This window comes from Piliocolobus tephrosceles, chromosome 10, assembly GCF_002776525.5.
Source record: "Piliocolobus tephrosceles isolate RC106 chromosome 10, ASM277652v3, whole genome shotgun sequence".
NCBI lineage: Eukaryota > Metazoa > Chordata > Mammalia > Primates > Cercopithecidae > Piliocolobus > Piliocolobus tephrosceles.
This window is the reverse complement of record NC_045443.1, coordinates 120,268,465-120,290,779: the sequence shown is the minus strand read 5'-3', so window position 1 is coordinate 120,290,779 and position 22,315 is coordinate 120,268,465. Positions and strand designations below refer to the sequence as shown.

Below are 22,315 nucleotides of genomic sequence, written 5' to 3'. Positions count from 1 at the left end.
CGCCCTCTTCATGGTCCTTACACGCCCCTTTGAAAGAACACCCAATCACCGCCTCGAATTGCGTTGTTATAGAAACTCTTGTTACCGCCCTTTTTACTCCCAGCAAGCTGTGCGACGCGCCGGGCCTCGTCGCCTTTGTGCCATCCGGGTCTCTCGCGCGAGCGATTTAGTCTGAGGCGAAGCTTCGGAGCGGCAGGTACTGTTGAAAGGGTCAAGTGGAGGCGCCGCTCTAGCGGCCGGGAGTCTGAACTATGGCGGTAGGTACCGAATCTGAGTTTAAAGCCAGGGATATTTTTCTACTACGTTCCAAAGAGTGGGTGAACGGCTCTCAGAGCCTTGTTCGTGTGTATGTGTGTGGACAAAATGGCGCCGCGGCCTTTTTCTGCGCCCGCCATCATGGCTGCCTGCTGTAGGGAGGGGGAAGTAAGGCGGTGTTGATGGGGGTGGGGAGCCGCAGGGAGTGCCTTTTTTTTCCAGAACTTTCCTCCTCTCTTCTCCAATCCTACGTTCCTTTTGCCCCGCTGAACTTTCTCCATTTTCGCTTATTCACACTGGCTAGTGATTTATACTAAGTTTATTTAGGGACTGAGAATTTGCAGTGGAGAAAGGGGCTGGGAAAGAGACGATCAGGAGTGGTCTCTGAAAAGTACTGGATCAAAAAGGCGGTGTCTGTTAAGGGATAGTGTGGCAGAAGAGAGCGACTTGTAGCGATTTTTTTTTTTTTTTGTACGCTCAATGAGATGCTTTTAGTTGTATAATTTCAATTAGTGTTTGTCAGTATGAGCCTTGTTGTGTATTAACGAGCTAGGAAGGTAAGAAGGTATTGCTGAAAGGGAGTGAAAATTCAGCTCAAAAGGTTGTGGAACTACCAATTCTGACTGATGCGCGGTTTCCGAAGTGGCCCGTGATGTCATCAATTTGAAGTCCGAGAAGAATTACAGTTAAGTCTTGTCACTGACCTTGCTCCTTTAGATTTAAACCCTTCGTTGACCCAAGAGGAGCTACCGTTCATAAATTACCTATTCTGAACAATAAGCCTGCGTGTGTATAAGATGCCCAATTCTGACGGATCCACATTATTTTGTGCTTGCTTTATTTTTATTCCGTTAAGAGGAAAATGTAAAGATTTTGCATTCCTTTTTACTAACTAAAAAATTATATCATTTTCCGTAATAATTATGACTCTTAAACGTAGTGATAATTTTAAAGTTTGCTCTTCCCAACAATTGGAATGCCTGGTGTTAGGCAGATGATTTTCTTCCACTCCCTACCCCGCCAATATCTAGTTGATTGAGTTTAGACTCGTTTTTACTTACTGTTTTCCTTTGTTTAGTGTTTTGGGCCTTAGTATACTTAAAGAGTAATACTATTTTTCTTGGGTTGCAGGGTTTTTTGTGTGTTTTTTTGAGACGGAGTTTTGCTCTTGTCCAGGCTGGAGTGCAATGGCGCGATGTTGGCTCACTGCAACATCCGCCTCCCGGGTTCACGCGATTCTCCTGCCTCAGCCTCCCAAGTAGCTGGGGTTACAGGCGCCCACCACCACACCCGGCTGATTTTTTTGTATTTTTAGTAGAGACGGGGTTTCACCATGTGGGGCAGGCTGGTCTCGAACTCCTGACCTCAGATGATCCACCCGCCTCGGCCTCCCAAAGTGCTGGGATTACAGGCGTGAGCCACCGCGCCCGCCCAGGTTCCAATATTTTAAAAAGTGAATTCAAACATGTACTTATGCTGTGCCTTGTTCAATAAAAAGACAATCCCCTGGAGAAGTGGCCTAGTATTCAATCTAGTGCTTACCTTCTTCGCAGTGGAAAAAGATTTGTCTACTATGTTTCGAGCCCTTATTAGAGTTTGCAACAAAATGTAAATGATAAGAAACCAAAGTGGCTGCCTCGTAGAGCCAGTGCTGGAAATAGAAGGCTGTTTTGCAGTTAACGTTTATGTGTACACATAGATTCGTACTAAATTAAAGCTTAGATAATTTCAGAGCAATTTTAATATTCAGGTGGTGGTTTTTTTCCTGGATACCTGCATTATGCTACTATAAAATATCCTCAGGGAAGTAAAAGCTTTCCATGGCCTCAATGACCACGTCATTCCTGTCTGTTTAGTGTTAAGATGGTTTTTGTTGTTGCTCCGTAGTATATTTTACAGATGAAAATGGTTGATGTAAGTTTAGGTTAGCCTGTGTCACAGGAAGGTTTCTCTGTTGCCTAGCTTTGTGATGTTACGCATAAAGTTAAAGTTAGATAAACCATTGCCTGAAAACTGCCTAACTTTTCCATGCAAAGGTTGCTTTCGATTCTAGTCTTGTTCTCTGCAAAAGTAAATGGGATTTGCCAGTAGTTAAGGAATTCTGTCTCTGACAGAAAGTGTCATGCACTGAGAGAAGTGATAGCGGTGCTTAAAATTTTTGAGATCACTTCTGTTTGCCAAGTGTAAGCTGTAAAAACACTTAGCAAGTAGTGGATGAGTCTGAAATAGTCCTTAAGGATAATGATGAAAAAAAATCGAAGTGTCCACTATTCATTGTGAAAAATCAGAATCGTCCTTAATAATAGAGCATCATGGAGATGCAGTATTTTAAGCAAGTCGGCTAATGTTGCTGGATCTCATTTGTGAAACGACAAAGTTGAACTCTATTAATTATAAGGGATGAAAACCTTTCGGCATAAAACTTTTGTGGTTCCAGAAGTCACCCAGACTGGAGAAAGAAGTATGTATACAATATGCTGGCATGAGAGCCTCCCTGGTAGTTACTTTCTTTTATTTCTTACTGTTCTTTTTATACCATTGTTAGAGGAAAAACATGTAATTTATGTCTTTCACCTCATAATTGAACTGCAAAACCTTTCTTTTTTTAATTTATTATTTTATTCCCTAAGTCTAGCATTGGTTTGGGTACATTTTTGACCCTCAGTAAATACTTGCTGAAGTAACTTGACCTCTTGAACAAACTTCATTTGTTAAATGACCTCTTGAACAAACTTCATTTGTTAAAATACAATATACCCATTCATTGTACTTGATATTTGGTATTCATTTTCTGGACTAATCTTCCTAAAGGAGGAAGTTCTCTAATGTGATTCCTTCTGCTGAAGACTGTCGATTCCCTATTTATTCAATCCAGATTCCTTCTGATGTTGTGGAAAGTCCATAAACTGTTTCTGTAAAGGGCTGGATGGTAAATATTTTTGGCTTTGTGGACCATGTGCAGTCTCTGTCACATTCTTTCCCAGGCTGGAGGGGCAGTAGCACAATCTTAGCTCACTGCAACCTCTGCTTCCTGGGTTCAAGCCGTTCTCCTGTCTCAACCTCTTGAGTAGCTGGTATTACAGGCACACCCCACCAAACTCAGCTAATTTTTGTGTTTTTAGTAGAAGCGGGGTTTTACCATGTTGGCTAGACTGGTCTCAAACTCATGACCTCAGGTTATCCGCCCACCTCAACGTCCCAGAGTGCTAGGATTACAGGCATGAGCCACAGCACTGGCCTTTTAAGTGCCTTTAGTTTTAACAGTTCACTCTTTGCAGTGCTATTTACTGACGTTATTTATTAAATATGCCTAAACTACTTTTTTTAAAAAATGTAAAAACCATTCCTAGCTCAAGGCCATACAGAAACAGGATGAGGACCATAGCTTGCCAACCTTTCCTAAGTAATCAATTCCCCAGGTGTATCAATTATTTTATTTTCATATTATCTTCTCTGGTCAGATAGCCTACCATTGTCTACCTTTCGCATTAGTTGAAACTTGTAAAATTTATATTGTTAATAATTACTTACAAAATGCTTTAAAGCAGAAACAACTTAATGTTTTCATAGCCCAGAGCACATGTGAGGAGAGGCAGACCATATTTTGCAGCAGCACTGTGCCAAGGGGCTGTTTTCATTAGAGGGTTATGACATTAAGATGAGGTTCTCACTTTGGTAAGTTAATTTTCTGTTTATTATTCTATAATATTTTTAAGGCATTCTGTTTTAAGATTTTATGGTCTTGAGTATCTTTAAGCTTTAACAACTCATTTTTGATGTTTGACGTGTATGCTAATTTAAAAGTATTGGTAAAGTCAGTTAAATGCATTCGCACATCTAAAAAGGACTGTATTTTCTCTGCTTAAATGCTTATTGGAAATACTTGGAGCCCTTATTCCTCTCCTACTCCACCCCATGTTTTAAAAGTTATAAAAATAATCGTTAGAAAACTAAAGATACATCAGTCTAAATATGTAGGTCTCGCTTTAGTATCAGGTTCGTCATTTCAAGTCATTCACGCTTACTAGTGTACAAAGCATATTTAGCTATTTGGAAAGCAGGCATTCTGATTTATTGATGAGGGGGGACTATCTTCCCTTCCTTTGTCCCTCTTTTAAGAAATTGAAAACATTTAAAATGTAATTAAGAACTTTAATCGTTTGTTTTTAAACTTTTAGGCTAGTGATACAGAACGAGATGGACTAGCCCCAGAAAAGACATCACCAGATAGAGATAAGAAAAAAGAGCAGTCAGATGTATCTGTTTCTCCTAGAGCTTCAAAACATCATTATTCAAGATCACGATCAAGGTCAAGAGAAAGAAAAAGAAAGTCAGGTATGAATTCTTAGAGGTGGTATATCAGCATTTGTATAAGATATGTAGACCTGTTGTATAAGAAGACATACGTTTAGTTTGTTGGCCGGGCGTGGTGACTCAAGCCTGTAATCCCAGCACTTTGGGAGGCTAAGGCAGGCAGATTACCTGAGGCCGGGAGCAAAAATACAAAAATTGACACAATCTCAGCCCAATGCAACCTCCATTTCCTGTATTCAAGCAATTTTCCGGCCTCAGCCTCCTGAGTAGTTGGGATTACAGGCATGCACCACCAAGCCCAGCTAATTTTTGTATTTTTAGTAGAGACAGAGTTTCGCCATGTTGGAACGTATCAAATATAATTCAGCCTGTTTATTTTCTTTCGTTTTTATTTTTCTTTTTTTTTTTTTGAGACGGAGTCTCGCTCAGTCGCCTAGGCTGGAGTGCAGTGGTGGGATCTCAGCTCACTGCAAGCTCCGCCTCCCGGGTTCACACCATTCTCCTGCCTCAGCCTCCCAAGTAGCTGGGACTACAGGCGCCCGCCACCTCGCCCGGCTAGTTTTTTGTATTTTTTATTGGAGATGGGGTTTCACCGTGTTAGCCAGGATGGTCTCGATCTCCTGACCTCATGATCCGCCCGCCTCGACTTCCCAAAGTGCTGGGATTACAGGTGTGAGCCACCGCGCCCGACCTTGTTTTTATTTTTCTTAATGGCTTACCTCTCTCTACTAAACCCCCTTATGAATTTGCTATAGACTAGGAAACTAGATGGGCTGGTCGGAATGTATGTAAAATACTAAAAGTCTATGACTGTTTAAAAGATGTATCTAAGCTGCTTTATATCCTGGTTTGCTCAGGTTTCTTGATTTGTTTCACATATGTGTTGTATTAATGTAGAATAATCCCACCTGTGCCATAAAAAAGTTAGTTATTGGAAGAAGACTAATGGGAGTCATTTTTCTCCAGCGTTGAGTTTTTTGAGATGAGATGTTTCTCCAGCTTTGTTTATGGTGAATATTTTGGTGTGTATTCACAGATAATGAAGGAAGAAAACACAGGAGCCGGAGCAGAAGCAAAGAGGTAATTAACACTTTGTAGTGAATAGGTACTTTAAAATACTTATAAAGTGTCTGGTAGAAAGATTTGTATGAGTATAAGACATTTGTCAAGGTAAGTACCAAACTTGAAATTTAAAAGGTTTATTGGGTTATAAAATAAGCATGACTTTTATTCATCATTTTTGAAGAAGATGTTTATGTGAAAAGTACCTTCAAAACCTTAATTTTATTATATTGTGAAAATACTCACAATAAAAATTTCATGTGAAGAATATGATTGGTTTTTTTAGGCCTGTCACACAGAGCTTCCATTAATTTGAGGTCTCCTGGTGCCTGAGAGTTGCTCAGGATTTTTAAACAGCAATCATCTTTACATAGTAATACCCTAGATATCTGTGGACTGCTTTTTCTTTATGAATGATAACAGGAGTTTTTTCTTTTGCAAACTAGTTCAGTTTCCCTAATAGTATTGAATTTTGAAATAAAGGTTTGAGTGAGGGACAGCTGAAAAGGTGGCGGTGACACCAAAACTTGAGGAAAATGAAAGGCAACAGCTCTATTGCAGAGGAGTTACTTGTTCACCCACCTGAGAAGACAGGAATGAGCCAATAAGTAAGAGTAGAAGTATTAGCCAGAAAGGAAGAAGAGTTGTGGGGGCTGGGCAAGGGACTTCTAAAACAAGTGTGGGCAGGGACTTCACCTCTTCCCCTAATGGAAGCTCTGTTAAATTTTTAATTTAGGAGAGTTTTTGTGAAAATGACTATTTTGTTTAGCTCACATGATAACATTTCTATAATAAATCATACTCAGCGTGCTAATGCGCGAAGAGACTGAACTGAAGACGCTGCAGACTCAGATAGCAAAATAATAAGCCTACTTCATGATAAGGTAACTATTAGTCATTCAAACTCCTATTTCCCTTAAATATATCTTAAATCAGTTAAGGGTTTTAATGGTTTTTTTTTTTATAAATTAATAGTAATGTTATGTTTGAAAAACTGGTTTGAAATAAACTTTAAAACCTTTAGAAGTTTAACCACTTAAGACTTTTCCAGTCTGCCTCTTTATAGCAAAACCAAGAAAAATTTCTTTTCTAAGCTCATATAGAGAACTGGCAATGAAACTAAAATTTAGTTGTGTCTCCAGGTCTCTTATTTTTCTGCAAATAATAAATTACATACTATGATCATTTTCAGCTGTATCATCATGCATGTTCCAAAATGATTGGCCAAGTTTTATTTCTAAGAAACATTAATCATGAGTGGAAAGAAACATGCTATGGCCTTTTGGGAAACAGTAGTGTCTTATTACGGTGGAAAAGTGGTAGCCTGGGCATCAGAAAAATACGGGATATAGGTTCGGCTCACCCATGTAGCTTTGTAACTTTAGATGTTAGTTATACATAAAATAAAGGGATTAAGTTAGAGGATGTGAGTTTCCTTCCAGATTTAAAATTTAGTGATTCAGAGATGTCTAGGATTTTAAGCTTTAGCTACAAGATGAATTTGACAGATCTTCCTGTAGGGAACTATAGTATGTAGCACTTCTACTTTGGTATTTGGTAGGATGAGACTTGATTATGCAGTTAATTTTAGCTGAGTCTCTGAATGCACATGTGAAGGCCTTGGTCTTTTTAAAGTATGGGGGCAGTATGTATTGTGTGATGGCACGTGGATTGTTATACCTAGTTTGGTTTCTTTAAAATTAAAACATACAGTTGCCATTTCTACCCTAGGTACATGAAATGTAATACTCCTCCAAGCCTATTGGGATACTGCAAGATGAAAAGTGATTCCTTCACAGTTTAGACATTGGGAGGAAAATCAAGAGCTGTCTTGTAGAGGATGTAGCAGGCAGTATAACTATAAAAGGGACACTGCATCTCTGTGTAAAATAATTTGAAATTATAGAAAATATTAGTACTTAGTAATAATTATACTAATTGAAATGCGTTTCTGGTGCACTTTTTATGTCATTATCTCCATTAATATTATGTATTCTGGATTTAGAAGTTGATGTATATACATGGTCTGTATTCTTTTAGATAAACATAAGGGATTCCTCTTTTGTCTGGCATAATGGCTTTTCAATATTTCAACTTCAAAAATCATTATTTCTGTTGTAGTATTGAAAATATTTTGGGGAGGAACTACATTTTGGGTGTTTATAGTAAAAAACAAAAAAATAGTAATTACATCTGCAACATTTGGGTGATGTGAAACTAGATCTTTTTTTTTATTTGCCACACACTCCTAAGGTTACTAATGTTGCATCACAACATTTTTGTCTACTGATACCCATACTAACTCTCTTTGTTGCACTATTTTCCTGAAAGAACCAACTTCTTCTTAAAACAGGCAAGAAGACATGAATCCAAAGATAAATCCTCTAAGAAACACAAGTCTGAGGAACATAATGACAAAGAACATTCTTCTGATAAAGGAAGAGAACGACTAAATTCATCTGAAAATGGTGAGGACAGGCACAAACGCAAAGAAAGAAAGTCATCAAGAGGCAGAAGTCACTCAAGATCTAGGTCTCGTGAAAGGTAAGTCATTTTGTATTATAATTTAGTACCTTCTAACAAGATATGAGTTACGTAAAGTTTCTCATGAACCCAGCAACACCCAAAAAAAAAATCGTAATTAGGGAGTTTTTCTTGTTCGTTTGTTTGGGTTTGTGGTGTTGTCGTCGTCGTTTTCCTTTGGGCTTTGTGCTTTGCTTTCTCATCGTGCAAAAATGGTTTCCAAAAATGGGGGATAAGGGATGACTAAATCTCAACTAAGTGCCTAGATTTCTTTTTTTTTTTTTTTTAGACAGAGTCTCGCTGTATTGCCCAGGCTGCAGTGCAGCGGCGTGATCTCAGCTCACTGCAACCTCTGCCTCCTGGGTTCAAGCAATTCTCCTGTCTCAGCCTCCCAAGTAGCTGGGATTACAGGCATGTGCTACCCATGCCTGGCTAGTTTTTGTATTTTTAGTAGAGATGAGGTTTCACCCTGCTGGCCAGGCTGGTCTCGAACTCCTGATCTCAGGTGATCTACCCACCTCAGCCTCCCAAAGTGCTGGGGTTACAGGTGTGAGCCACCGCACCCGGCCTAGATTTTCTTTTTTGAGATGGTCTCTGTGTTGTCCTAACTAGAGTGCAGTGGTGTGCTCTCAGCACACTGCAGCCTCTTGGCCTCCAGGGCTCAAGTGATCCGACCTCAGCCTCCTGAGCAGCTGAGACCACAGACATGCGCCACCACACCCAGCTAATCTCTTGGTATTTTTTGTAGAGCCGGGTTTTGGCCGTGTTGTGCAGGCTGTTGTCGAATTCTTGGGCTCAAGCAATGTGCCGGCCGGCCTTGGCCTCCTGAAGTGCTGGGATTTCGAGAGTGAGTCACTCTGTCCAGCTGAGATTTTTAACCACTTAATCTCTCTGGCACTGAAAAAATCATATTGTTAAACTGTGTGGTTTAAGCCAATAAACAGTCCTTTTGCATCATCGATGTGATGTAGAAGGTGTTTGCTGCTAGACTGCAATTAGATTTTTTTGATGTTGGAGTATAGATAAAAAGATTTTTGAGAAACTGGACCACAGCTCAAATTTGTGAATGGTTTTTGGTGGAGTATTTTTTGGAGAATCCTATGGGGTGTGTGTGGTATCAGACTAAAATTTTCAGTAGATAAACTGAAGTATTAAGCTTTGTAACTACTGTGGGAAGAGTATTAAATGGAAGCTTAAATTTGGGTAAAATGCATTGAACACTTTTGACATGTTAATAGCTTTACTATGTTCTAGGACAAATTATCAAACAAAATGACAAGTTCATTTTTAGTTTATTTCCTTTGAAAATCTCACTTTTTTCTGTAAATAATATAGTGCAGTTACTTGCTTGTCTTATTTGCGTTACTACAGATGACTAATTCATAATGGATATAAGTGAAACAGCACAACGCTTAAGTAATTACAAATTTGTGCACTTTAATTTCAGACGCCATCGTAGTAGAAGCAGGGAGCGGAAGAAGTCTCGTTCCAGGAGTAGGGAGCGGAAGAAATCTCGATCCAGAAGCAGAGAGAGGAAGAAATCAAGATCCAGAAGCAGAGAAAGGAAACGGCGGATCAGGTCTCGTTCACGCTCAAGATCAAGACACAGGCATAGGACTAGAAGCAGGAGTAGGACAAGGAGTAGGAGTCGGTAGGTGACCATCATCCTGCATAAAATTTAATAGGAACCTCAGAGAGTCCATTTATCTTCTCTCAGTAAGAGAATATTAAAATTGTGGGTCACAATTTTATTTATAGATTATAGTAAAATTATTTTAGTCATTACCTAACATATGAAGAACAGACCTAGCCACTTGAATAGCATTCACAAATATTCTCGTGTGATTGATAAATCTCTTGCGAAATGCAAGTATGACTAGGCCTATTAAAATCCAGTTGTTGGCTAGATGTAGTGGTTTACACCTGCAATCCCAACGAGGCGAGCAGATTTTTTGAGCCCAGGAGTTGAAGACCAGCCTGGGCAATATGGTGAAACCCCATCTCTACAAAAGATGTGAAAATTAGCCTGGCGTGATGACACACACCTATGATCCCAGCTACTTGGGAGGCTGAGGTGGGATAATCGCTTGAGCCCAGAAGGCAGAGATTGCAATGAGCCAAGATCATGCTATTGCACTCCAGCCTGGGTGACAGGAGTGAATCCTGTCTTAACAAAAGAAATTCAGTTGGTTCAACACTGGATTCGCTGTATTTACTTTATTTTCACAAACAACTGAAATCTATTTTGCATACTTCCCGTATGCTGTATGCTAGAACTCTTTGCCTGTGTTAGCTCATCTAGTTCTCAGAAGAACCATGTTGAAAGGTAAGTCTATCATGCTTAAAGACGTTTAAGAAATATGCCCCAGAATTCCAAAACAATATCATAAAGTGCTAGAGCCAGGACCAGGTTTCAGATATATCTAAATGCAAATTTCATCCATGTGCTTAACCCACTGTATTGTGCAAACTACCTCAGATTCTGTTTGTAAATGAACACAATTTAGATTATCTTGATTGGTGGGAGGAGGCTTTGCTGAGATAGGAAGTGTACAATAAAGAGCACAGGAGGAAAACTAATTATATATGTTCTTCAACGAATGCATTATTCTCTGCTTGTTTACATAAGACAGTAGAATACTAACTCTTTTGTTAATTTATTGCAACTTAGGTCAATGTGTGAAAGATTGAAATACACATTTAAAAAGGGACCTGTACTTATATAGTAACTTGGTTTTTATGCTTTATCACTTGTTTGATCTTTATTAAATCAGTATGAATTTTTACTCAGTGGTTCTAGTGTGTAGTAGTTTACTAATTTGAACCTTACCAATTAAGAAATTTTTTTTTAAGTGTTTTTTTGGTCACTGACATCTAGTTTTTTTTGTTTGTTTTGAGATGGAGTCTCACTCTGTCGCCCAGGCTGGAGTGCAGTGGCACAATCTTGGCTCGCTACAACCTCTGCCTCCTGGGTTCAAGCGATTCTCCTGCCTCAGCCTCCCGGGTGACTGGGATTATAGGCGCCCGCCATCATGCATGGCTAATTTTTGTGTTTTTGTGGAGACGGGGTTTCACCATGTTGGCCAGGCTGGTCTTGAACTCCTGACCTCAGGTGATCCGCCCACCTCAGCCTCCCAAAGTTCTAGGATTATAGGCATGAGCCACCGCACCCACCCAGACATCTAGTTTTTAGTGGTTAATAACTTTTTATTTTTGAAAAATACTTAAAAATTCACTATAGATGAAAATATGTAGGAATGATTCCTGTGGTGTCCTGTGATTCCAAGCGCAAAATGACTAATGTATAAGGCTAGCTTTTGAAACACTGGATATACTTTGCAAAAGATTGGAAACAGCCAAATGCAATGGGGCATGCTTGTAGACCTGTGTACTCTGGAGGCTAAGGCAGGAGGATCACCAGAGGCCAGGCTGGGCAGCATGGTGAGACCCTGTCTCTTAAAAAGGGATAAGGGAGTTGGAAAAATTGTTTCCAGTGAGTTCAGCTGTAACAGAGCTGTTTAAATTTTTTGCATCTCAAAATGTAAATGTTTTTGTATCATTCAGATTTTTGTTGAACTATGTAAATATAATTGATTTCTTATTAACAAAATAGTTATGATTTGGCCATAATTTGACATATGAAATATGATTTACTACAGAGATAGAAAGAAGAGAATTGAAAAGCCGAGAAGATTTAGCAGAAGTTTAAGCCGGACTCCAAGTCCACCTCCCTTCAGAGGCAGAAACACAGCAATGGATGCACAAGAAGCTTTAGCTAGAAGGTGTGTATATTTCTTAATTCATTTGTTCCTGTTCACCTTTACATAAATGCTCAATTGTGTAGATAAGATGAATGCTTTCAGTAAGAGAATGATTTACATACTTTAATAATATGGTGGCATATTTGTGATCTAGAACTATGTAAATAGTTTAATTCTCATAAACATTTGCACAACTAAAAGATTGAGATGTCTACAATTTCTGTGTTTTTCTTCGTGATTTGACTGATTTCATTTTTCTCAAAGTTAGACTCCCAATATTTTTAGTTTGCATTTGAAACTTTTTTTTTTTGAGTCTTAAATCTGGTTCAAGAACTATTATTTTCTCATCTAAGATGACTTTTCCTTTACTTTTTGTTTTTCTCCCTCAAATAGACAAAATACCTGAAACAGTAAGTAAAATTTTGTCAATATTATTATTTTGAAGATGGCAAATAACAGATAATACATTATAAGCCAATTTCTTTGATCTTGTAAGTTTTATTCCTGATAACTATGGGAGATCATTGTGTTTTTGTTTTGTTTTGTTTTAATTTTCTGCTGTTTCGGCTGAGTGCAGTGGGTCACGCCTGTAATCCCAGCATTTTGGGAGGCCGAAGCGGGCGGATCACTTGAGGTTAGGAGTTGGGAGACCAGTCTGGCCAACATGGTGAAACCCCGTCTCTACTAAAAATATAAAAATTAGCTGGGCGTGGTGGCAGGTACCTGTAATCCCAGCTACTCTGGAGGCTGAGGCACAAGAATTGCTTGAACCCATGAGGCAGAGGTTGCAGTGAGCCGAGATCGCACCACTGCACTCTAGCCTGGGCAGTAGAGCAAGACTCAGTCTCAAAAAACACACACACACACACACACACAAATAAATTTTCTGCTGTTTCAAAGATGAGTAATGGTGCAACCACACACAGCGCGGCTATATATTGAAATCTGCAAAACTATTCAAAGAACTGCCTCATAGAGAGGGAAAAACTAAAATGAAATCCAAGCACTTGTTTGCAGCATTTCCCATATTTTGAAAAATAGACTTTGTAGATTTTGGTTTTTTTTCTCTCTTTGCAAAATTAAGGTGTTTTGTATTTTGAGACAGGGTCCTGCCCAGGCTGGAGTGCAGTGGCACATGATGACGGCTTACTGCATCCTTGAATTCCTAGGCCCGAGCAATCCTCCCACCTCAGCCTCTCAAGTAGCTGGGATCACAGGCATGCCTGGCTAATTTTTGTATTTTTTGTAGAGAAGACGGGGTCTCCCTATGTTGCCCAGGCTGGTAACACAATGTAACCTGATGTGCTGCCCTGGGAACCCAGCCTGACAGAAACTGCAGCTGAACAGCAGCAAAAGTGTGAGCTCACCCCTTCTTTCCATTCACCTTAGTGAATGGTATTAATTCCAAATCTTCAATGGACATTTTAATGCAACCAGTTGTAGTCACTCATACCGTCTTTCTAAAACTAGTATCAGTAGGTTAGGAAATAATTTATTATAAAATCGGATTTAATTTATACTGGATTGTAATTTCATTAACTCTGACAAATATTTTTTAAGCCCTTAAGTTATTTACTTGAATGCCGTAAGTCTAACCTGTTTGCGTTTTTGGATTTTTTTAAAGTGAAGCTGTTAATAGCATCTAACATTTCATTGACGTAGACTACTTGGTGATCTTTCAGATAAAGTTTTAAATGTAGTCCTTTAATTTCAGAATATCAGATTATTTACTACCTTGAAATCTGGAGAATTTTTTTGTTAATAAGAAACTACCATGTATGGACCTTTTATATTGGTTTTTTGGTCTTAAATGTCGGGATTTAAAACTGTTTAGGAAATAGATTTCAGATCTGTGACCTACTTTTTTTATTTTTTTATTTTATTTTATTTACTTATTTTTTTTTGAGATAGAGTCTCGCTCTGTTGCCCAGACTGGAGTGCAGCTGTGCAATCTCGGCTCACTGCAACCTCTGCCTTCTGGGTTCAGGCAATTCTGGTGCCTCAGCCTCCCAAGAAGCTGGGATTAGTGATGCGCATCACCACACCCAGCTAACTTTTGTTTTCTTTTTAATAAAGAAGGGTTTTGCCATGTTGGCCAAGCTGGTCTCAAACTGCTGGCCTCAAGCAGTCCTCCCACCTTGGCCTCCCAGAGTGGTAGAATTACAGGCATGAGCCACGTTGCCCAGCCTGTGACCTACATTTTATTGTTACTCCTAATTTATAGACTTTTATTCTCAAGGACAAAATCAAGCCTATGCTATGCTATGCCTTCCATGCATATGTGCTTCATAAAAGGGAATAAAAATTATAGCTTGTTAAATTTCCTGTCCCCTTTATACTACATTACAGAGGGTATTAGTGGCATTTGGCTTGATTGATAAATGAGGGAATCCTTATGTAGTAAAGAGTTTCTCTTTCAGGGATTCGTTGTGAAGATAATGTTACTTGTTATTTGCTATATAGAAAGAGTAAACTTAACATATAGCTTGTTTAGTGTACATACTCTCGTTAGTGAATTTAATGAGTATGCACCCTACTCATTTAATAGAGTGAATAGAATGAACAAGAATTCAATTTTGGGCCGTGCACAGTGGCTCACGCCTGTAATCCCGGTACTTTGGGAGGCCAAGGCGGGCGGATCACAAGGTCAGGAGTTTGAGACCAGGCTGATCAACATTGGTGAAACCCCGTCTCTACTAAAAATACAAAAATTAGCTGGGCATGGTGGTGCGTGCCTGTAATCCCAGCTACACAGGAGGCTGAGGCAGGAGAATCGCTTGAACCTGGGAGGCAGAGGTTGCAGTGAGCCAAGATCATGCCTTTGCACTCCAGCCTGGGTGACAGAGGAAGACTCTTGTCTCAAAAAAAAAAAAAAAATTTCATTTTTGTTTTGGGATGAATTTGTGTTTCATGTTACCAGTTCCTTTGCAAATGATAAATTTCTTCAACTGCTAGAAGTTGAAGTTTTCCTAATGTAGAGAAGTTTTCCTCCCATTTTATTAGATTACAGAGAATGGCAAGGTTTGCTTGACCTTTTAGTTTTGACTTTTTGATTTTTATTAAATTGAAGACTTCACTAAGGGCTGTTTTAATATAAAAAATTATCTGAATGTCTTGATTGGCTGGTTTGTTCTTCCTCAAGAAACATTTAGATAATTCTGCAAATTTATTTACTACTTACCATGCTCTAAAATTTACTCAGCTTTCAATGTTACTTGCAAGATGTAATTTTTTTTCACTTGTTAATTGGAACTGCATATAAAAACTATGCCCATTTCTGACTAGTCAATTCAAAAATGTTTAAAACCACTGTTGTTGTATGTGACTTATACTATCTTAAGAATGATTGCTTTTTCTTCACATATGGGTTATCAGTGGCGGAGGGATGCTAAAAATTTAAAATTTTATGGAAATTGACTTGTCTCTGTACATGCACATATAGAGAGATATATACATAATGGTTTTATATTGTGTTATTTTAAATTTATTGAAATTATTTTCGCAGGTTGGAAAGGGCAAAGAAATTACAAGAGCAGCGAGAAAAGGAAATGGTTGAAAAACAAAAACAACAAGAAATAGCTGCAGGTAATTTTTTTTTTAATTCTTTTTTAGTCATCTCAATTTGAACTCTTTCAGGTTTTTTTGTTTTTCAGACAGGGATTTGCTCTGTTATTCTGTAATCCTCCCCCCTCAGCCTACCAAGTAGCGGGGACTACAGGCCCACATCACCATGCATGGCTAGTTGTTTTCTTAGTTACTTTTTGTAGAGAGGACCTTTCACTAGGTTGCCCAGACTATTCTTGATCTCGGGCTTAAGCAGTCCTCCTGCCTCAGCCTCCCAAAGTGCTAGGATTGCAGGCATGAGCCACTGCACCCAGCTTAAGTTTGACATGCTTTTTGTAGAAAAAATTGAAAAATATAGAAAATAATAGGAGGAAAATCACCTATGATTCTTCCCATCAGTACACTGTAAGAGTTTATTTTAGTGTTTTCTTACTTAAGTGTTTTGTAGCTTGTTTCTGATGTGGTCCATGTGGATAATTTTTGTTGATAAATTAGTAATAAGTATTTTTGTTTATGTAACACTGTAGTCATCACAACAGATTTTGTTGTTGTTGAGACAGAGTCTCGCTCCATCGCCCAAGGTGGAGCGCAGTGGCATGGTCTTAGCTTACTGCAACCTCTGCCTTTTGGATTCAAGTGATTCTCCTGCCTCAGCCTCCCGTGTAGCTGGGACTACAGGTGCACACCACCACGTCTGGCTAATTTTTGTATTTTTAGTAGAGACGGGTTTTCACCCTGTTGGACCAGGATGGCGTTGATCTCTTGACCGTGGTGATCGCCCATCTCGGCCTCCCGAAGTGCTGGGATTACAGGCATGAGCCACCACACCCGGCCCCAGATATCTTTTACCATTTTGGAAATGCAGTTTGTGAAAGAAAGTGAACTGATGTGAAATACGTATTTCTCTTTCAAGAAATCAAGTTTTTAGACATAACAAACATGGCAGATTTTGAAAAGTATCAGGCCTGGCTCGGTGACTCACTCCTGTAATCCCAGCACTTAGGGAGGCCAAGGCAGGTGGTCAGGAGTTCAAGACCAGCCTGGCCAACGTGGCGAAACCCCGTCTCTACTAAAAATATAAAAATTAGCCAGGCGTGGTTGCATGCGCCTATAGTCCCAGCTACTCAGGAGGCTTGAACTCAGGAGGTAGAGGTTGCAGTGAGCCAAGATCACACCACTGCACTCCAGCCTGGGTGACAGAGTGAGACCCTGTCTCACAAAAAGAAAAGAAAATTATGACCAAGAGCTTACTATTGATTTGGCATGAAATTTAATCTGGAAGATGCTTTTTTGTTGTTGTTTACATTCCTGGTAAACAGTAGCACTTATTTGAAACTCCAAAGGTGTACAAATAGCCATTTTGTTTTTAATACATCATTACAATCTTTCATAATTCTGGTTCCCATAATGTTGGTAAGTTAAGAACTTTTTAAGGTTATATTCTGGACTGACAAAAATCGGTAATCAGAGGTGTCTTTGTTTACAGAGGACTGCCTCAATCACAGTGGAAATACCAGGGCTTTATTGAACAACTTGGCCTTAGCATAATACCTGCATACTGTTCTCTCTTTTTTTTTTTTTTGGAGACGCAGGCTCATACTGTCGCCCGTATTGGAGTGCAGTGGCATGATCTTGGCTCACTACAACCTCCACCTCTGAGGTTCAAGTGATTCTCCTGTCTCAGCCTCCTGAGTACCTGGGAGTATAGGCGCCTGCCACCACGCCCGGCTAATTTTTTTGTAGTTTTTAGTAGAGATGGGGTTTCACTATGTTGGCCAGGCTGGTCTCAAACACTTGACCTTGTGATCCGCCTGTCTTGGCCTCCTAAAGTGCTGGGATTACAGGCGTGAGCCACTGCGACCAGCCTTACTTACCTACATACTGTTTTTCAGGTATATGATGTGAGCATCAAACAAAATGTCCATGAGAACATTTCATAAATTAAAAAAAATACAAGGTTTTTTTTGTGATCATACCTTAGAGACACTAGTTCATTTCCACTGAAATCGTACCTTCTTACTATTTGCAGAATTCTCTGTCCTCAAAGTAAATAAATGGGTTTTTGTTTTGTTTTGATAACGGAGTTTCACTCTTGTTGCCTAGGCTGGAGTGCAATGGTGCAATCTTGACTCACCACAGCCTCCGCCTTTTGGGTTCAAGTGATTCTCCTGCCTCAGCCTCCCGAGTAGCTGGGATTACGGGCATGTACCACCACGCCCAGCTAATTTTATATTTTTGGTAGAAACGGGGTTTCGCCATGTTGGTCAGGCTGGTTTCGAACTCTCAACTTCAGGTGATCCACCCACGTTGGCCTCCCAATGTGCTGGGATTACAGGCGTGAGCCACTGTGCCTGGCAATAAATGGTTTTTATGTATATCAAGGGTTTATGCAGAAATATGTCCATCGATAAACACAGTAAGTGTTTGCTAAAAACTTACTTGTGAGCTAATACACAGTCATTTCCTTGTATTTTGTGAAAATCCTACCTTTTTGCACATTCATAGCTTTTTATAAATCGTTTGTTAATATAATCTGGAGGTTTGTTTATGTTTTAAAAACCATTTTTATACCCTCTTCAAGCAGCTGCAGCTACTGGAGGTTCTGTTCTCAATGTTGCTGCCCTGTTGGCATCAGGAACACAAGTAACACCTCAGATAGCCATGGCAGCTCAGATGGCAGCCCTGCAAGCTAAAGCTTTGGCAGAGACAGGAATAGCTGTTCCTAGCTACTATAACCCAGCAGCTGTGAATCCAATGAAATTTGCTGAACAAGAGAAAAAAAGGAAAATGCTTTGGCAGGGCAAGAAAGAAGGGGTAAGTTCTCTTATTCTGCTCTTCTATCATTTATTCCTAATTAGTAATTGCTTAGAAAAACAAATTTGGATTGAAAAAGATTACTTTGGGCTTACCTTTCTAAGAACCTGGGAAGGCCAGACGTGGGTGGCTTATGCCTGTAATCCCAGCACTTTGGGACACTGAGGCGAGCGGATCACTTGAGACAAGGAGTCCAAGACCAGCCTGGTCAACATGGCAAAACCCTGTCTCTACTGAAAAGAAAATTTAAAAATTAGCTGGGTGTGATGGTAGGCTGAGGCAGGAGAATCGCTTGAGCCTATTATGCACCGGGTACAGTGAGCCAAGATCATGCCACTTAGCCAGGCGTGGTGATGTGCACCTGTAATCCCAGCTACTTGGAAGGCTGAGACAGGAGAATTACTTGATCCTGGGAGGCGGAGGTTGTAGTGAGTGAGTTTCCAGTGAAACTCCATCTCAAAAAAAAAAAAAAAAAAAAAACATGCCACTGCACTTCAGCCTCGGGGACAGAGTTGAGACCTTGTCTCAAAAAATAAAAAGCTAGGATAGTCTTATTTGCCAGTTGTTAATACTAAAATAAAACATAATTGATTGAAGTCAAGCTTTCAAAGAAAACTAATATTACCATAGTATTAAGGAAAAGAGACTACTTGGTTTAGGATTTTTCATAGATTATGAGGTACTTTTTTTTTTTTTTACATTATTTGCAATGACAAATGACATTAATTGCAGATGGCATATGCAGTTGCAAAAATTGCATGTTAAAAAAGGCCTATGATAGGAAAAGAATCCATTTTTTAATTTTTATTATTTTTGAGACAGGGTCTCGCTCTTGTCGCCCAGGCTGGAGTGCAGTGGTGTGATCTCGACTCACTGCAACCTCTGCCTCCCGGGTTCAAGCAATTCTCCTGCCTCAGACTCCTGAGACCCCCCTGGGTCTACCGGTGCCCACCACCACGCCAGGCTACCTTTTTGTGTTTTTAGTAGAGACGGAGTTTCACCATGTTAGCCAGGCTGGTCTCAACCCCCTGACCTCAGGTGATTTGCCCGCCTCGGCCTCCCAAACTGCTGGGATTACAGGAGTAATAACCAACCTCTTATATTTCTTTGCTTTATGGTTTCTTAAGTCTTAAAATAATTAAACTTATATTGATTGAATGCCATCCATGCTATTTGTTTTTTTCATTGAGACATTGTTGAGATATTTCATGTCCTAAAAAATATATTTAAATTTTACATGTGTTAAAGTTTAATGTTTCTTAACAGGACAAATCCCAATCTGCTGAAATATGGGAAAAATTGAATTTTGGAAACAAGGACCAAAATGTCAAATTTAGGAAGTTGATGGGTATTAAGGTGAGTTTCAAATGTGCCAGGGAATCTTTGCATTAGCTGTTAGCCGTCCTGCACTAATCTTCCCTCATTTTCTTAGTTCTGATCTTTGCTCAGGTGTCAGTGTTTGAGTTCTTTCCCACCACCTTTTGTAAAACAACAAGCAATCCCATTCTGAAACATTCCCATCTCCCCTACCCACTGTCCTCCCTACACACGCACTTAGTGAGAGAGACGCAGTCTTGCTCTGCTTGCTCTGTCACTGGGACTGGAGTACAGTGGTGCAATCATACCTTGCTGCAGCCTCAAACTTTGGGGCTCAAGCAGTCCTTCCACCTTGGCCTCTCAAAGCCCTGGATAACGGTTCTGAGCCATTGCGCCCAGCCTCCATCCCCGTTTTCTATTTTGCTTTCCTCTGTGGCATTTATACCCTGACTTCTTCTACATACTATGTTTTTTCCAACCTACTAAACCGAAGTTAACTTTTGTTACACCCTGCTATATTCCAGACCTAGAAAGAACATTGCCTTGTACTATGGAGGTGTTTAATAATGAATGGAAATTAAGTCATTGAGATCAAATACACATCCCAAAAGTATATATTTTTTTGTTTTGGTTTGGTTTGGTTTTGTTAGTAGAGACGGGGATTCACCATGTTGGCCAGGCTAGTCTTGAATTCCTGACCTTAGGTGATCCACCCATCTCAGCCTCCCAAAGTCCTGGGATTACAGGCGTGAGCCACACTGCGCCCAGCCAAAAGTATGATTTAATAATAGTGTCAGTCTAGCTCACACCTGTAATCCCAACACTTCGGGAGGCCGAGGCGGGGCAGATCCCTGAGGTCAGGAGTTCGAGACTAGTCTGACCAATATTGTGAAATCCCATCTCTACTGACAATACAAAAATTGGGACTAGGCGTGGTGGCTCACGCCTGTGATCCCAGCACACTGGGAAGCCAAGGTGGGCGGATCATGAGGTCAGGAATTCGAGACCAGCCTGACCAACATGGTGAAACCCCTTCTCTACTGAAAATACAAAAATTAGCTGGGCGTGGTGCCGTGTGCCTGTAATCCCAGCTATTTGGGAGGCTGAGGCATAAGAATTGCTTAATCCCGGTAGGCGGAGGTTGTAGTGAGCCAAGAATGGCACCACTGCACTCCAGACTGGGCAAAAAAATAAATAAATAAAAAATAAGGCCGGGCGCGGTGGCTCAAGCCTGTAATCCCAGCACTTTGGGAGGCTGAGGCGGGTGGATCACGAGGTCAGGAGATCGAGACCATCCTGGCTAACATGGTGAAACCCCGTCTCTACTAAAAAATACAAAAAACTAGCCGGGTGAGGTGGCGGGCGCCTGTAGTCCCAGCTACTCGGGAGGCTGAGGCAGGAGAATGGCGTGAACCCGGGAGGCGGAGCTTGCAGTGAGCTGAGATCCAGCCACTGCATTCCAGCCCGGGCCACAGAGAGAGACTCTGTCTCAAAAAAAAAATGAAATAAAAATAAATAAAAAATAGTGTCAAGTGAGAGAATATTTATCTCCATCTGAATTTATTGTAATGTTTTATGTCTGATCTTTAGAGTGAAGATGAAGCTGGGTGTAGCTCAGTTGATGAAGAAAGTTACAAGACTCTGAAGCAACAGGAAGAAGTATTTCGAAATTTAGATGCTCAGTATGAAATGGCAAGATCACAGACTCACACACAAAGAGGAATGGGTTTGGGTTTCACATCTTCAATGCGAGGAATGGATGCAGTTTGAAAATGATGACACTTGTAAAGTTTGGGACTTAAAGACTTCTTGTTCTGATGTCAGGTCCTTGTTCACCAAACAGCTAGCATTCTAGCTTGCATGGGTGTTGCATTGACTTTAATTTATTGAAAAATACAAATTTTTGTAAATATCAGATCAGTGATACTGGTGTTAGTGTTGTAATCAGGTTAAACCCACTTCCATTAAACTTGACAGGACTATAGAAGGACAATATTTTTTAGTTCATGAATTCTACTTTTCAAATATATAAAAGCTGCAGGTGGGGATAAAATCTCATACATGGATTTTTTCGTGTCCGCTGTCTTGTGTACTTTTGTACTTAACCTTGTACAGTTATTTTCATCTCTTGAAACATGAAAGAAATGTTATGTAGATGTTCTTTAGAAGATCTGGCCATTTGGTACATAATCCAGCACAGATAAGCTGGGTGGTGATGATAATAAAAATGGTTTTCTCAAAACTGGTGTTAATTTAAGTTACGTGGGATGTTTCTTTGAATTTGTTTTATGGTTTCTGTAGCATTTGGCAATTGCTGTTAGAAAACACTAGCTAGAAATCACCCCCACCCCGGCCCTTTTTAAGGCCAGTTAACTATACTACATGCAATACCATGGTGAGCAAAAATGTAAAAGGGGGGAGGAGAAAACTTATTAAAATAGTATGTTTTCCTATTATAAGGGACAGACTTGGTATTCAGTATTTGTCAAATATTACATGTGTTATTCAGGAAATAGATTAATGCATTAAAGGGATGTAAGCACTTTTATTTTAATAAAGTGCCTTATGACAAGTTCTTTGTATGCTTTTTGCTCATTATCCCTTTGGAGTCTTCTCCAGCATAGACTAAAATACTAAAATATTAGAAAAATTTTTTTCATTTTTGTTTTTGAGACAGGGTCTCGCTCTGTTGCCTAGGCTGGGTG

General features: G+C 39.8%; 1 protein-coding gene across 4 annotated transcripts; it reads left to right on the top strand.

The window, feature by feature from the left end:
* Positions 1-95: 95 nt before the first annotated feature.
* Positions 96-22,182, top strand: RSRC2 (arginine and serine rich coiled-coil 2). 4 transcript variants are annotated; one of them, XM_023205463.3, is made up of 11 exons: positions 99-257; positions 4,434-4,590; positions 5,606-5,649; positions 6,438-6,515; positions 7,963-8,175; positions 9,602-9,805; positions 11,814-11,936; positions 15,421-15,500; positions 18,064-18,293; positions 19,560-19,649; positions 21,201-22,182. In XM_023205463.3, exons 4-11 carry the CDS (start codon positions 6,508-6,510, stop codon positions 21,378-21,380), a joined length of 1,128 nt encoding a protein of 375 aa, XP_023061231.1. In that variant the 5' UTR covers positions 99-257; positions 4,434-4,590; positions 5,606-5,649; positions 6,438-6,507; the 3' UTR covers positions 21,381-22,182. The 4 variants fall into 4 exon arrangements, with proteins under 4 accessions (XP_023061212.1, XP_023061204.1, XP_023061231.1 ...); XM_023205452.2 differs by having other exon boundaries at positions 18,061-18,293; XM_023205444.2 differs by lacking the exon at positions 6,438-6,515 and having other exon boundaries at positions 96-257; positions 7,985-8,175.
* Positions 22,183-22,315: the final 133 nt, after the last annotated feature.

Coding starts and splice junctions, on each gene's coding strand:
- RSRC2 (XM_023205436.2), top strand. Junction 8,176..9,601: donor AGATCTAGGTCTCGTGAAAG/GTAAGTCATTTT, acceptor CTTTAATTTCAG/ACGCCATCGTAGTAGAAGCA. Junction 19,650..21,200: donor GGAAGTTGATGGGTATTAAG/GTGAGTTTCAAA, acceptor TCTGATCTTTAG/AGTGAAGATGAAGCTGGGTG.